Source organism: Dermacentor silvarum, chromosome 6, assembly GCF_013339745.2.
Source record: "Dermacentor silvarum isolate Dsil-2018 chromosome 6, BIME_Dsil_1.4, whole genome shotgun sequence".
In the NCBI taxonomy this organism is placed as follows: domain Eukaryota; kingdom Metazoa; phylum Arthropoda; class Arachnida; order Ixodida; family Ixodidae; genus Dermacentor; species Dermacentor silvarum.
Window position 1 is genome coordinate 152,203,726 of NC_051159.1, and position 15,371 is coordinate 152,219,096.

The window sequence follows — 15,371 nt, forward strand, 5'->3', positions numbered from 1 at the left end:
GTTTCAAGTTATACATGCCAAGATATTCAGGAAACTTATTATTTTTTTTTTCTTGTGGAACTCTTGGTTTGCAGTTTAGACCATGGGTTTACATCAGCATGCAGCCAGTGTGTCCTTGCCCACCTTGTTTGCTCAGTACACAGGAATCAGTTCGAGAACAGTTTTTTTTTTTTTTTACATTAACAGCAGAAAATTTTGATTCACGGCACGCACCTCTCGACAGGTGGCTGCTGTGGATTCGTGATGTAATCCACGAGCTTGCCCTTCATGTCGCTGGCTCTGCTCTTGAACACAGTTGTGACCTACGATCAGAAAGCAAAGGCGAAATTCTATACATTTTAGTGCCAAACACCTCCAAAGACAGCTTTCTTACATACATAATCACAGCATAACACTTGAATTAAAGCAAAAATAGAAGTGATGTCTAGTTTATGTACATGAAGCATAACAGTTATAAGTGAAATCTCATTACTATGAACTTCATATTCACTGTTTCTTCAGAGTAAAAAAAAATGTTAGAAATCCCTAACCGATAGCCTATTGTTTTAACATACAATATTTCAGTAGTACAAATTCCAAAACAGCGAATATTTTAAAATAGCGAGCAATATTTCTTCCTTTTCTATATTACAGTCAAACCCGCATAAATCACACTCGCAAGAAAAAGGGATATTAGTTCAATATATTGTGTAATTCGATATAGAACATTTAAAGAATTGGACAACATAAGAGCCCACACAATTTCCTTTTTTAATATCTACTTATTGCGGTGAAATTGAAGACAATGTAGTTTTGAAAGAATTTGTCATCATAACTAAACTGATTTAGTGGTTCTCTTTATAGTGTCCCTTTAATGTTCTGTAACTTGGACGGTTTCGCACAGCTCAGCCGTAGCATGTCATTGTAGGCTTGCCGCTGGCATTATGGTGTGCTGTGGTGAATCACTTATTTTGCTCCTAGTTCATATGAGGAAACGATTATGTAAACTAAAAAGAAATCTAAACTATATTTCATTTCTCTATGTGCACTCTCGTGGAAACCTTACACCTGCTCCAAACACAAGTGTAGGTGCTCCAAAAGTTGATTTGGCCTGCTCCAATGGCTGCTCCAAATCGCTGAAGGGCATTCCCCCAATGGAGTTATGAGGGATGCTGTATTAGAAGACTCTTGATTAATTCTGACCACATGGGATTCTAGAGAGTGGTACACGAGTATTTTTGCATTCCCAGCATATCTGAATGCAGCTGCTGCGGCCAGGAACTGAATTTGTGACTTCGTGCTCAGCAGCACAAGGCCGTGGGCACTGAACTACCCCCACAGGTAAAAAGTGTTAAGTGTTCAATAATTGCTATACAAGAAGCAGACAATACACCATGCTTTAACATTTCTGATGTGCTAACTGCTTGTTGAGTGTTTCTGGTGCAATGGTACGTTTTAGATTTGAATTAGCCAACAAGTATCCCTACTCAAATAACATTAGTGGCTGACTTATTCCCCACACACCACTGAACATCTTGCAAAACATTTTAGTAATGCTCAACGCCCCACAATAACATTTAATGCGCGTTATCTCGGGCCAGAGTGACTCTGTGCAGAACAGTGAGAAAGAAAGAATAGGCAAGGCAATAAGCTTAGTCAAGAATAACCTGTTGCACTTTAGCGAGGAAAGAGACGTCATCGTCGTCCATGCCATTTGTAGAGCTGGCGCTGGAGGAGGAACAGACGATGCATAGCCGAGGACTGTGGTCAGCAAGATACGAGTCCAGGTCTTCAGAGATGAAATCGTGCAGTGCTAGGGAGAAAAAGAAACAAATTTTATGGTCAAAGGAGCCCTTTGAGCATTCCTGTATAACATAAAAGCTTTTTTTTTTTTTAATGCACAGCCAATACATGCAAAGGGCCTACCTTCGGGAAGGAAAAGTTTCATTGAACAAACGGTTTGCAAGTGTTCACCATCATGAGTACTTTAACACACTTGCAGATTGCACAGAAGGCCTTTTAGGTGTTTAATTTTCTTCACAACCCTTTTCCATGGCAAATTTTTATTGCAATAGCAGTTATTCGGATGCTCAATGCTGTTTACGCCAATGCCATTGGCGCTGCTGCTGTCATGGTATTGATGCATATGTGCAGCCTGTGCATGAAAATTGGAAAATCTCCAGAGATGCACAGTGTGTTTGCCTGCAAAAACGACAAAGTCAAGTGGACGCATCATCACACTCCGTTCAATAAACTCTGCAGGAACCAAGGCAGCTTCCTGGCTTTTGCTGCTGGCATGGGCGTTGTGGTCATACGCTTTAGCATTCCTGGTGAACAGATGTGTGCATACCACACTGTGGTGTAGACGCTGGTCTGAGAAGAACGGACAGTAAACATGCAGTTAAATCTGTGTAATCCTTTCTTGGCGTGCTGACAAACACCAACGGTTTACCTTCGGTCTCATCTCATGCACTATCGAGGTGCGACACCTGCAATGCAGCTGGAAGAGCTCCTTATTATGCCAGCGTTCTGAGACCCTTTTGGCACAACGTTAAACCTTACTATCGCTTTAAATGCTTCGTCTTTGGGTGAAAGTGCCATTGTTTTTTTCCAAAGTCACAAAATCTTCCTTAAATCTTTTATGACAGATTCAATGTGAACTACATAGCCCAGACTGCAAGTATTCTGCATATGGCACGAGATCCATGTCCAGGACCTCTCCTGACCACTTCAAAAGAACCTATTTTGTACAGTGTGGTGTTGCTTCACTGCCTCTCCAGTTCTCTTGCTCTCTTTGAGAGACGATACTTGAAGATGGCGCATCTCTACTGCAGTCTGCACAAACTCCGCCTTCAAAATTCTCTCGGGAACCTTTGGAGTCGGTCGACCATGGTTTTCAGAAACACTGCTCTATGTGATGACGAGAGCAAAATTAAAGCTGCTGTGGTCCCACATTTCCAGTGAACTCCCTCCAGCCAATGTCATAATTTTTCAAAATGAAATTCTGAGGTACTACTACATGTCAAAACCACAACCTGATTATGAGGCACACCGTTGTGAGGGACTACGGAATAATTCCGCCCACCTGGGGTTCTTTAACGTGCACCCAATGCATGGTACATGGGCGTTCTTGCATTTTGCCCACTTCAGAAATGCGGCAGCTGAGGCCGCGATTTGATCCCGCGATTTCAAACTTAGTGGCGCAACGCCAGAGCCACTAGGCCACCACGGCGAATATTGTTATCCTTTTTCATGTGAACATTCTACTAAAACAACATTCACAGTATATTAGAAATCACTGAATTCTCTTGTGTATACATTAGGTAAAATGGCCACTACAGTTGAACCTCGTTATAATAATGAAGTCGCATCCAACACAAAAATACCTTTGCTATATCTAATATTTGGTTTAAGAAGATATTCATCCCATGTCAATATTAGAGAGAAACAATTTATATTTACTTAGTAATACAGTCAAACCTCGATTTAACGAAATTCTTGATGTAACAAACTACTTTCATTTCCCGATCTTAGTTCCATTGAAAACCGTGTATCTTTCTCGCGTTTAACAAAGTATTCACGTGTCATGGTTTCGATTTAACAAAGTTACTGGCCATTTCAAGCATGTACTTGGAACTTGTATGGCTGGTAAATTTAGCAAACGCTAAGAATGCAAGCCAAGGCAAAAGTTATTTGCAAGCATCCTCCTGCATGAAAAGTTTGAGTGGCAAAAGACACTGTCGAAGCACGCCCACCGGGACAGGGCATGCAGGAATCACCACTGTGTCATTTGTTGCGTTGGTAAACAACTTCTTCTTCTTCTTCTTTCTGGGGTCTTACGTGCGGAAACCAGTTCTGATTATGAGGCACGCCGTAGTGGAGGGCTCCGGATTAATTATGACCACCTGGGGTTCTTTAACGTGCACTACAACGCAAGCACACGGGCGTTTTTGCATTTCGCCTCCATCGAAATGCGGCCGCTGCGGCCGGGATGCTGTGGCATGTGGCAGTTTGTAGCGCTCGGAGAAACACGACAACTGACCATTCCTTCACTGCAAGGAGGGTGGGGAGGGAGTGAACATGATGCGGTAACGTGATCAAGCATGCGATAGGAAGATGGGGAGGCAGGATACACATGCCTATCTGCTGTCTCCCTATAGCGCGTACATCTCCTCTTCTACTCTTGCCATGGCTGCACATGGCTGTCCAGATGCGAGCCACGTGTCGTAACTTGAAGGCTCCCCTTTGCAAGTGCAAAGTGGAGCCAAGATGGTTGTTGCCTTGATGTGCATTGTGAGTTGAGAGATGAGCACGATATACAAAGGAAGAGTGATGTGCTCATCATTGTAGCATCAGTCATCTTTCGAAGCAGAAAGAAAGTTCTTTGAGAAATGATAGGACTTGAAAGGCATCATCTTGAGACGCCAGAAATCTGCGACATTTTTAAAAATTGGTGCGAATAACCACATCTTCTTCCACTTTCGTTTTTAATTTGTGGGCGCCATCTGGTGACGGCTGTAGGCACTAAGTGTGGTCTGCCAAAACATCCAAGATTTACGGCGCCATGTGAGACAACACTCGCGAATCTCGGATGTCACGAGCTGTAATGCCTTCGTCGGCGTGATCAGCATGTGCTGGCACTCATAACCGTGCTACTATCCACCAGGAATGTCCTAGGAATTTATGAAATTACTTTTACTGCTGAAACATTAAAACCTTGAATTTACAAAATTCATTATTTAACGAAGCTTTTGGTTGCAAGTCCACCTTCGTTAGCTAGAGGTTTGACTGTATCTGATAATACACTACATCCATGTTCATTATATCGAGGTGCAGGTGTATGATGAAATGCAGTGAACAGGTGCTCTTAAGCTGTGCAAGTATCAATAATTACAGCAGCAGCCCCAAAATACTAGAAAGGCATGTTTAACGTGTAAATTTCTACTGTGGCATTTATTCAAGTCAGTAGCAGAGTGCTTCTGAATACCTTCTCTCAAACAAATATGTGGGCAGAAGTTTTAGGAACAGGTTTTATTAACGACAGAAACTGCAATGAAATTCTCACTGCTTCTACTAGCCCATCCACATAAAAGTAATATTGAACTAGGCATAGCCAAAGCCTGGGACAGGAAGTTGTGTGGCCAGAATGCTGATGAGAGGCTCAGCCAAACAAGGACTTATGGCTTAGCTTGTACCCATTAGACATGTGCATAGGTGAACTCTGCATGGCCAATCGCCATAGAGCCATGTGCAGCAGCCTACTTTCTTACATGCCATTATGCACAACCATCACAGCTGGTGAAGCTTTCTATTTGATTTCTGTAGAACTATATTTGTGGAGGTTTCACAGTAATACAGTTTCACCCGAAAGGCAAAGCACAGACTGCGATAGCAAATTATTAGACAGCTATACAAGTAAGGTCAGTCATTTTATCAGCTGCATAAACTGCTGTAAACATTTGCTTACTAACTAAATTAACACGCACATTGTCACGCGTGCACTGACACGATCAGATCTCAATCGATGACCGCGGACACTCGTCAGAACACTGGCATGGTGAAGAGTGGCAGCAGTGGCCGAGCGAATTCTCCTTCGTGCTGCCTCTCGCTTCAACGCGAACTAGGCACGCAATAACACGGTGCAAACGAAGCCATGTGCTACCTCAAGCCCACTAGCCTTAGAACCCACCACAGATTGCCTCCAAGATCGGATGTGTGCGGCCGCAGCTGGAGTAGAGCATCCTTGCAAGCTTTCGCTCCGCACCTACAGCATATATTGTGCGCGGCTACGATTTTATTGCACTTGGACTTAGTACAAAACATCATGGCGACAGCGACAGCAACTGTGGAAATTTGCCTGGAGTGTCTATATAAAGTAAAAGCTTGTTAATTCGCACCTCATTAATTCGAACTTTTGGATAATTCAAACTGACTGTCGCAGCCCAGCCACACAGCATAGGCGTCTATGGGTAAACCAACTTGCTCTTTTGCATGCGCATCGGCTCCACTATCAATAATTCGAACTGCGCGCTGCCACGAGGTGATAAAAAAAAAAGGAACCTGCAATAATTGGTTATGACGATAGTGCTGACTGAAAAAAACTAAGAAATGGAAAAAGCGCAGTCCCCTCAAGTGTTTTGTCAGCCAAGGAAGAGTGGGCATGGCCTTCGAGACGAGAGGATGGCGCGCGCTATCTATTACTAGGTGCGTTCGATTTGTCTGCAACACTGTGAACCAGTTCACGGTGGTTCACGAGAAGTTCAGAAATTGTGCAGCTCAATTTCTTCAGTGCAAGCACCGCGCGACACTCGCAACGAATGCCAAGGTGCAAGATGCGGTGCAGGGTGTTACGTTATGTCCGACTAATCGTGCACGGAGCGCGTAAGTTTGAGAGGTCCTGAACTGCAGGTATGATCGGCTTCTAGGGAGTAAATACACACCACACTTGCGTAGACACATCAGACGTGCGTTATCAGAGTTTTAATGCCACTCGCGCCCGTGTGCTGCGTCGTCTGCTGAGCTGCTGCTTCGCACCTGTACGCCTGCACCAAGTCGGCACCGACAGTGGAGTGGATGCAGCAAAATCATGAACCAGCCCTGCACCTTTCCTGCACCTTTTGAAACGAACGGCGTGGTTCAGCGGGTGCCATTGCTGTACTGCTGAAACGAATGGCACGGTGCAGCACCTCGTGAACTGGTCAGGTGGTGCAGGCGAATCAAACATACCTAATAACGTGCGCTCCAAATCTTGGAGGCCATAGAGCGGGCCCCTGGAAGCCAAGCCTGGCCAAGCCAGCGGAAAATCCAACATGGCGGTCCCCAAGATCTAGTAGTGTGGCGTGGAACGACCGATTTAGTCTGGAAAATCAAACTTTGGGGCCTAAATTCATCCGAAAAATAGGTCGCAAAATTGCATTAGCTCTAGGGGAACCCTGACAGTGCATATATGAAGTCCGGAATATCCACCAAGTCTGAAAAATCCGTCGACTACTGTAATGGAGGCACTCGGTGTCGCGTGCCTATTTTTCAACTTCAAGGAGGATGAAGATGAAGCTCTGCGTCACTTTCGCACTTTGGAAGACAAACTGATGACCATCGCTTTCAGAAAAGATGCAAGGCGTGATAACACATTATTTTGGTCAACAAATATTGTGAGTTACAAGTGCTTTCTAGCAACCCGATCTCAATTCTGGCTGTTTTTCAATTACTTTCGTTAATTCTAATTCGGTTTAATTTGAACTCCTTAAGCGTCCCTTAAGCGTGCAATTCGAATTAATTAGCTTTTACTGTAATTGCTGTCGCAATAAATACACTGCCTCTTCTGTGCATGCTTTTCAGCCTATCCCTGCTAAAACAATGTGAAAAGTGCAAGAAGCGCATATTTTAATATTCAAGATAGCAAGAGACACATTCAAACTTGAGTGCAAATGTAGCTTGTAGGTATATACAACAACTACTGCTGTAAAAGGTCTCATGTACTCACTGATCCATGCAAGATATTGCAAAGCAGGGTATACTGCTTGCCTTTGTATCCGCCCCGGACAAGGCTGACGTACTGTAGATGCTTCTGGAGGAAGCTCGAAATCACCATGTGCACATACTGGTCTTCCTCCTCACGACCACTTCCCATGAAGCAGAGGTGCTCGCCACTTGCCACCGAGTTGGCCTCCATAGCCTGCTTCTGGGCTGCAAACAGTGCTTGCACGGCCGTCTCAAAGGCACGTGGCTCCTGCAGCATCTGCACGTGATAAGACATGATAAGGCTACATACAAAGTAAGCAGGATAAATGAGAGAAAAAAAAACACCCTCACTCCTGTATGAATACAGTACAGTCACCCAGCAATAACTGTGATGTTTTTACAATTTTCACTGGCCAATCTAAAGTCCCAAGCAGGCCAAATGCATCTCTTAAAAATCTGTGACAGCCTGTGCCTTGTGTCAGCTAAATCCTCCCAATGCCTGCAAGTTTGATAATTTTATAACTTCATCTAATCCTCTAATACACCCACATACATGTCCCTCCCATTGGCTGTTACTCCAATAGACCACTGGTTATCTGTTCGATGCATTGCACTATATACCCAACTATATTTTGTTCTCCTAATCTAGACTAGAGTATCAGCCACCTACATTCGCTCTGATCCATGCTCCCATCCTTTTAACATTACGCCTATATTTTTCTGTTCAATACTCGTTGCACCATCCTTAGTTTCCTTTCAAGTTTCTTTGTTAATGTTATGCTTGTAGCCTTGGCTCAATAGGTTGGTAATGACACAATGTACTGATTATATATACCACAACTGCAACATTAGGTGCCACCAATAACAACTTTATCATCAGTCTGAGGCAGCTGCACCCAAGCCAAGACTTCAAACATGTGTGACCAAAACATGGCAAAAGCAATATGTGATGACTGTTCTTGTTTAAATATGTATCCACAGGGGTGTATCTACGATACAGCAAACATTCTCATTAGCCACTAGTACTAGCCTGGAAAAAAATATTAGACAAAATACGGAAATTCTAGATTCAGGGATCGTTTTGACACTGCACAACAGACATCCTAGGGCTACAATAGCATTAACCCAGTCAGTAATGAACCTCAAATGCATGCTCAAAAATGACCATGCTTAGCTTCATGCAAATACAATGGATAAAAGACAAGCTAAACTTGCCAGGTTGGTTCAGTGGCATAGCATTCTGCAGCTATTCATGAGGTTGAGGGTCACATTTAAAGCTGCCGTACCCGAATTCTATTTGGGACAAAACAAAATAATGCAAGTGCACTTAAATACAGATGCACATTAAAGAACCCCCAGATGGTCAAAGTTATTTCAAGGCCCACCACAAGATTGTCCTTCATAGCGCAGGCATTTCACAAAGATGTCAAATATAATCAATCAATGAATAAATCACTGACTAACAAAATAAATATACAAGTAAATAAATGCAAATTTTTGAAAGCTGAATGAAAATAGGAGGTGCGTATGCTCAAAAGACTGCACTAACCAAGCTGGCATCTAGATGGAATGCTGTTTTGAGGTGTCCACTGTTGTACTGGTCAGCAGGCCGGCAGTCCACCACAAAGTAGCGCACCAATGTATGCTGCAAAGTGTAAAGCCAGACTTTTATTAGTTTGGCACAGGTCCATGAAATTGCTGCTCTCACTAGTAGCAACTTATGGTGTCACTGGACGACTGAAATGTGAAAAGAGCATTCCCTTCTGTTCATACAATTCTCTTCTGAATTTCAAGATGGAATAACTTTAATTTTCACATTACCAAGCATTGTAGTTGTTTACACGTCGAACTCAAGATCATACAAAAAATCCTTTGAAGCGAAATGATTTAGTCATAATAGCGCCATAGGGCCATTTTAAAAAATAACGATGGCCGCATAAATGGTGCTGTGAAATAACCTAGCAAGCTTCAGCAAAAGGCATAGCTTATGAACATTTAGGTTGGATACCAGAAACCCCATCCACCCTCTCCACAGACACAAAAAGGAAAACCTGAAGCTTTGCGATGAGCTACTGCACAGCATGCAACGAGACATATCCTCCACCTCCCTTAAACATGTGCACAAAAGAGAGAGAGAGAGCTGTATTCAGTGGTAGACACTTACCCTGTCTAACTTGTTTGTAGTGACAAGCTCCGAGACACACACGGGTAGGCACAATGCCTGGGGAAGGTCCCTGTCCACACACTCTTCTGAGCCAAATATAATGGCATGATGTTCCTGCACATGGGAGATGACTCCGATGAGCACATTCTTGTCACTCAGGGGGCACTACCTTCATGATCAAAACTGTCCACTGATTGCCCCACAGACTAAACACCTTTAAACGTTCAAATATCTTCTCAATTATCACAGTTTCCTCCTTCTTCCTCCTTTTCCCTAGAGGAGCGGTGTGTAACTACAGTCAAACCTCAATTTAACGAAGTTGTACCGTATTTACTCAATTGTAACGTGAGTTTTTTCCAGATTTTTGCCGCCTGAAGTCGATCATTGCGTTACAATCGAATATCGAAATTCAAGTTGTCTAAGAAGTGCAATGACGCACCCAATTCTAATCAACGAGTGAAATGTTCGAGTGAAAGCATGTGAGGGACGCATGCTTTCACTTGCACTCGTAGATAAAACGCAGCGTCTTCCGTCGCGCGAGAGGCCGTGGGGGGATGGGAGGGAGGGAGCAGAGGCGACGTTTAGCTGTGGCACCAAATGCGTATCTTGCGACCAGGCGCAAGGGGAACTGGCAACTCAATCTCCTACGCGAAAGGAGGAAAGCCAGAAGGCAGCGCGGGAGGGAGGGGTCGCAGCTTCTACTCTGTCACCAAATGCGTACTTGTACTTTGCGCGGCTGCGGGCTGTACGCGCGCACCGTATCTTGAAAGCGATCTCCACATGGCTCTTACCTTTGTATGCGCTGTGCTTTCGCAGCTTAGTTTCCGCTGAAGCAATAGATCGCATGAACCTTCGATCGCTGGTGCTGCCGCGCTTGCTCATGCCAGCGTTTTGACAGTGGTTGTCTGCGGTCATTGAGTTTGATCTACTCATGCTTGCTTGTGAGCGGTGACACCATGCTTGTTAATTCAGTTAGTAAACGAATGTGTCCAAGTTTATGCAGCCGATAAAACTACTATCCTTACTCCGTATAGCTCTCTACTAATTTGCTATTGCAATTGATGCTTCTCCTTTCAGGCGAAACTGCGACATTTTTATACATCCGGTGGTCTCGCGTTACTTTAGCAGTTCTCGTTTTTTTTTTTGCTGGATGCAACAAAAAGTCACCCCTTGCATTACTTTCGTGGTTTTATTTTTTCTTGATGGGCACAATGAAAAGTCACCCCTCATGTTACAATTGCGGTCGCGTTACAATAGAGTAAATACGATACTTGCAGCGAAAAACATCGTTATATCAAGAATTTCATTATATTGAGGTTTCGTTAATTCAACTGAACTAAGATGGAGAAATAAAAATAGTTTGTTACATCGCGAATTTCGCTAAATCGAGGTTTGACTGTATTCGTCAAAACACACAAATCCACTAAGAGCACAAATGTTGTTTAGTCGTGGCTGTCTTGTCTGAACATGTAGAACTCGTGGTGCTCAAAACTACAACAGGGCGAGGAAAGATTTTGTCATTGTCTCCAGTGTCCGTGAACAGGCTTTAAAGCATATCAAATGCAAAGAAATACACAATAAAAGAATACAGAAACACTTGTAGAAATGGGGTTTGTACATGACATGGTGCCTCTCAAGTCGTATTGCTTCTCAAAGAACCTTCATTCCTCTACAAAAAAATGACTGATGCTGCACTGATAAGCATATCACTGTTCTTTTGTATATTGTGTACATCTCTCAACACACGAGCGTGTACGTCGTGACTTGGAAACAAGAATTTCAGTGCCTGAGAACATCGGCACACATGCGCTCTTTAAAGCCTGTTCGTTGGCTCTCAAATAAAAATTGGAAGTAGCGCATTGCTGCATTGTGTTGTCATCATGTTTGTCTGGACCTTTTACACTTATGGCCTTTCGTTTTCCACACCTTTTACAAAATGAACGGATAACTAGCCCAGCCTACTACTCTCTTAACAATGGCAAAGCATACCCGACTAAAAGACAGGGGAGTCCTCGTTGAGTAAAACTGGGCAAGTGAGCAGAAATCTTCAATGTCTTCCGCTTCTAAGGCACATGGAGCAGACGATATGAGTTCTGCGAAAACAAAATGGAAAGAGGATGGGTTAAAAACACTGCAGACAGATATGGTATAACTCTTATATAAATGCTCAAAAGACTCTTTAAGCCCCAAATCCAAAGAAAAGGTGATATTCCTAGTTCCCTGAGCTATGAACACGCTTATTCAGCTTCTTCACATGACACAGGAACTGACGTAACTAAGGGGTTCACGAAAGTAAAATAAAAAAAGTGGCCTCTGCAAATTGTATCACCTGGTTGAACGTAACTGACTCAAGAAAATAACTGTTCAAAAAAACTGAGATTTTATTACTCAGTCCTCTCTACAGATTAAAAGTAGCTCAAACTGCATGCCCTAGCCACAAGATGATTCAACTTCTTTTCATAGTTTCTGTGTTCCAAAACATCCTGTCAATTGTGCTAAATCAGAACCAAATCAGAAGCAGTCATTTACCTATGATTGCAGCTTTGCTGTCACCTTTCCTCGACATAATTTCTTCTCTGCAAGGCAAGAGCAAGGCAAAGGAGCGTCATGGCGACCACTGCAAGCACTCAGCCAGCTAAATGCATGACAACCAACATGGCAGTGTGATGGCATCTTACTTGGTGTTTGCCAAGAGCACAAGGCTGAGAGAAAATAGAAGGAATGGATCAGCCAGCTGAAGGTAGATGTCCCACATGTTCTGGATCACCTTCAGGTCACAAGTGGATGAGAAGAGGCTTCGAAACTGGAAGTCAAAATAAGAAAATTTTCAAATGATTACGTATTATAGTAAGATTGCTAATATGCAACACTTCATCATATTTCAATACTAATTCAATATTATTTGTAGCGATGCAAATCTGCAGTGGCCGTGCAAGACGTACAGCAAGGCTTAACTTTTCAGTCTTGAACTTAGTTATAATTTACTGCTGGTATATTTTCTTAGTAACCAGATTCTTATGCAACAAGGATAAGGGCAGTTAAAAACAAGTTCAACTGGGTAAAATAAATCAGCTAACAGTTGTGAGTTATATATCGGTTCACATAACGTGCCCATACCATGGCTGAATCTTGACCATGTTCTCAGCTATGTTCAGCTATCTTGCGAAAAAGAGGTACAGCTTCTGGCCAAACGTGATGTTCTTTTCATTAAGCATCTTCAAGCATCATAATCATCATTTCTAGCCTACTTTATGCCAGTGCAGGACAAAGGCATGTACCAATGAGGTCCAGTTACCGCTGTCCTGTGTCAACCTACTACATCCTAAGCCTGCAAATGTCTTTATCTCATTATTTTATCTAATCCTCTGCTGTCCTAGACTGCATTACCCTTTCCTTGACACCCATTCTGTAACTGCAACAGACAACTGATTATCAGGGGCCATGTTACCTAACAAATCTTGTCATTTTCCATCCTATTTGTCCTTAATTCACAATGCCCCTATCAACACCACTTTAGTCATTGGCAGGCATGATACCAAGAATTCATTATCACCAGTATTGACTACTCGCTGTGATGGGTGATATGATATGAACAGAATTGCAAGAAAAAGTATCATTACATAATACGGCCACTGTTCTACACTTTAAGTGACCTGCCCAAATCCATGTCTTTTTAATCTCAACTTAAATGTAAGCCACCTGCATCTGCACTCTAATTCGTACTGCCATTTTGCTACCTCTTAGCACTATGCCCACAACTTCCTGTTTCAGTGCTCACTGAACAGTCCTTTGCTCCAATTTTGAGTCTCATTGTTATGCTCCAAGTTACAGCCTCATAGGTTAAGACACATGTTCTAGCATAGATGCTCATAAACACTCATCAATGGTACCGATGCAAAGGAGCATTGGTTGAACACATTGGACACGCCTGCATTAAAATGAAGTGTGCTTTTGCAAATGATTCAGCACCACAATTTTTCTAACTGATGGGAGATGCCACTCAAAAGCCATGACCATCAAATAAAGTTTCTCACCCAAGGCAGGGCATAGCAGTCTGGGGTTATCTTCATGGTGTCGAGAAACGAACACAGCTCGGGGTCATGGTACAACAGCAGCAGTCGCAAAAGGTGGAAAGGGGCTCCATCTTTCACGCAGTGCCTGCAGAGGGAACACACAGCCACACATGAACAAGACTTGCCCATCCATCAAGTAAGCCTGTCATCAGAGACATGCCTTTTACTGTGACAGTGCTATATATACTCCATTTCATACATAGCACACAATGCTGTGGAAGCTACGCAAGTAAGTCTCACTCCTCACACTCCGCAGTGCAATTGTTTTTCATCTGCAACACTCACTATTGCAATGTGTGGGCACCAGCCAGGACATTCGGTAATGATTGAATTAACCATAATAGCAAATTAAACACAGTAGAATTACTGGAAGTCTACTGTACTGTCTTGAAAAAAATAACGACACATAATCTTGAAGTTGCATAAACTCTACCCCACCCTTCTTGCACTTAAAAGGACAACACTTTAGGGAGTATGAAGGCAGGGAAACATTTCTAAAATATTTTAATTCGATGCAGAAGTTGTCTTGAAATGCCCGACCATCAATATTGCCGTGATGTCATGACACTGAGCAAGATTTGGTTACACCGTGTAATAATGTGGCTAGGTCTCTCATAAAAAAAAAGCAAAAACAAGAGTGCTATGAGCACTTTTGGCTGCACTTGCATGTAGCAGCCACTGTGATCGCAGGAACAAAGTGATCTATTGTATCATGACATCACGACACATCCACTTCCCGTGTACCGAAACCAAAACCGGTTTGTTTAAACAAGCAATCTAATAAATTATTTTGGGTGCTCTGATGCTTACCAGTATTTCTTTCTATGCCTTAGTGGGCTTGGAACTTCTCTTAAAAAGACACTAAAGTCAAATAAAAAGTAAAGTGATAGAGTAATGCTCTAGAACGTATAAGGCGTCAATATAATAGCGAACAAAGCTTTAGTAATCGAGAAATTGAGGCAAATGCAGGACACGATAAGAGACTCCCCAGTAACATTCAGGTACTTTACCTGATGACGAAGGCACTCCTAGAAAAAAATATGTCACTAGTACTCAACCACTCGGATTACAAAATAATTTCGTTGGATTATAAGACGGAAGAAAATGCTACTGGTCTACTTTTATTAGATTCTTAGAAAATAGAACTTCTTGAGTTATCCTTGATAACGACATGGGTGGTGTAAAGGTTTCGTTTTCGCTCGACTCTGCGCCGAGCGCTTTCGAGTTTCAGTAGTTTCTATATCGTGTAGTGCTGCGCTAGTGTTACTGGCTCGCTAAACTCGCACTTGAAATTGCAAGCAGCACAGAACGCCACGTCTATGTGATGTCACGGGATGCCCGAACGGTCCGCGCGATGGCATGTCCAGACGGTGACCAGCTTCGTCGCCCGACGTCATAATGCTGGAGCCCTCGCTGTTTTCACGCTCGGAAGAGCTGGCACCAAGGCCGCCGTTGTAGTACGCAACGATGCCGGCCGCGCGAGCCCTCAGCAGCATGTCCCGCTCATCAGAGCTTAAATCGCTGAAATCAAGCCCAGTATCGCGAACCAATGTGTCGTTGTCAGTGTCGTCAACATGGTCAATTGTGACGAGCGTCAACGGTCATCGTGTTTACAATGCGGCGCACGCTTTTCCTTCCCTTTCGCACTGCCGTCGGCTCTTCTTGGCTCTGTTTCTGGCCGCACATTTGCGTTT

The 15,371-nt window shown here is 43.2% G+C and overlaps 1 protein-coding gene across 1 annotated transcript in view; it reads right to left on the reverse strand.

Annotated features, from left to right (window-relative positions):
• Nucleotides 1-15,371, reverse strand: part of LOC119456251 (TBC1 domain family member 23) — a 36,055-nt gene that overhangs the window by 12,623 nt on the left and 8,061 nt on the right. The window contains exons 5-13 of the mRNA XM_037717903.2: nt 13,639-13,762; nt 12,283-12,407; nt 12,134-12,180; nt 11,594-11,697; nt 9,605-9,718; nt 8,990-9,085; nt 7,504-7,717; nt 1,647-1,792; nt 214-302 (exon numbers count right to left, since the gene is read on the reverse strand). Of these exons, the coding sequence (XP_037573831.1) occupies nt 214-302; nt 1,647-1,792; nt 7,504-7,717; nt 8,990-9,085; nt 9,605-9,718; nt 11,594-11,697; nt 12,134-12,180; nt 12,283-12,407; nt 13,639-13,762 (1,059 nt within the window). The remainder of the gene's footprint in view (nt 1-213; nt 303-1,646; nt 1,793-7,503; nt 7,718-8,989; nt 9,086-9,604; nt 9,719-11,593; nt 11,698-12,133; nt 12,181-12,282; nt 12,408-13,638; nt 13,763-15,371) is intronic.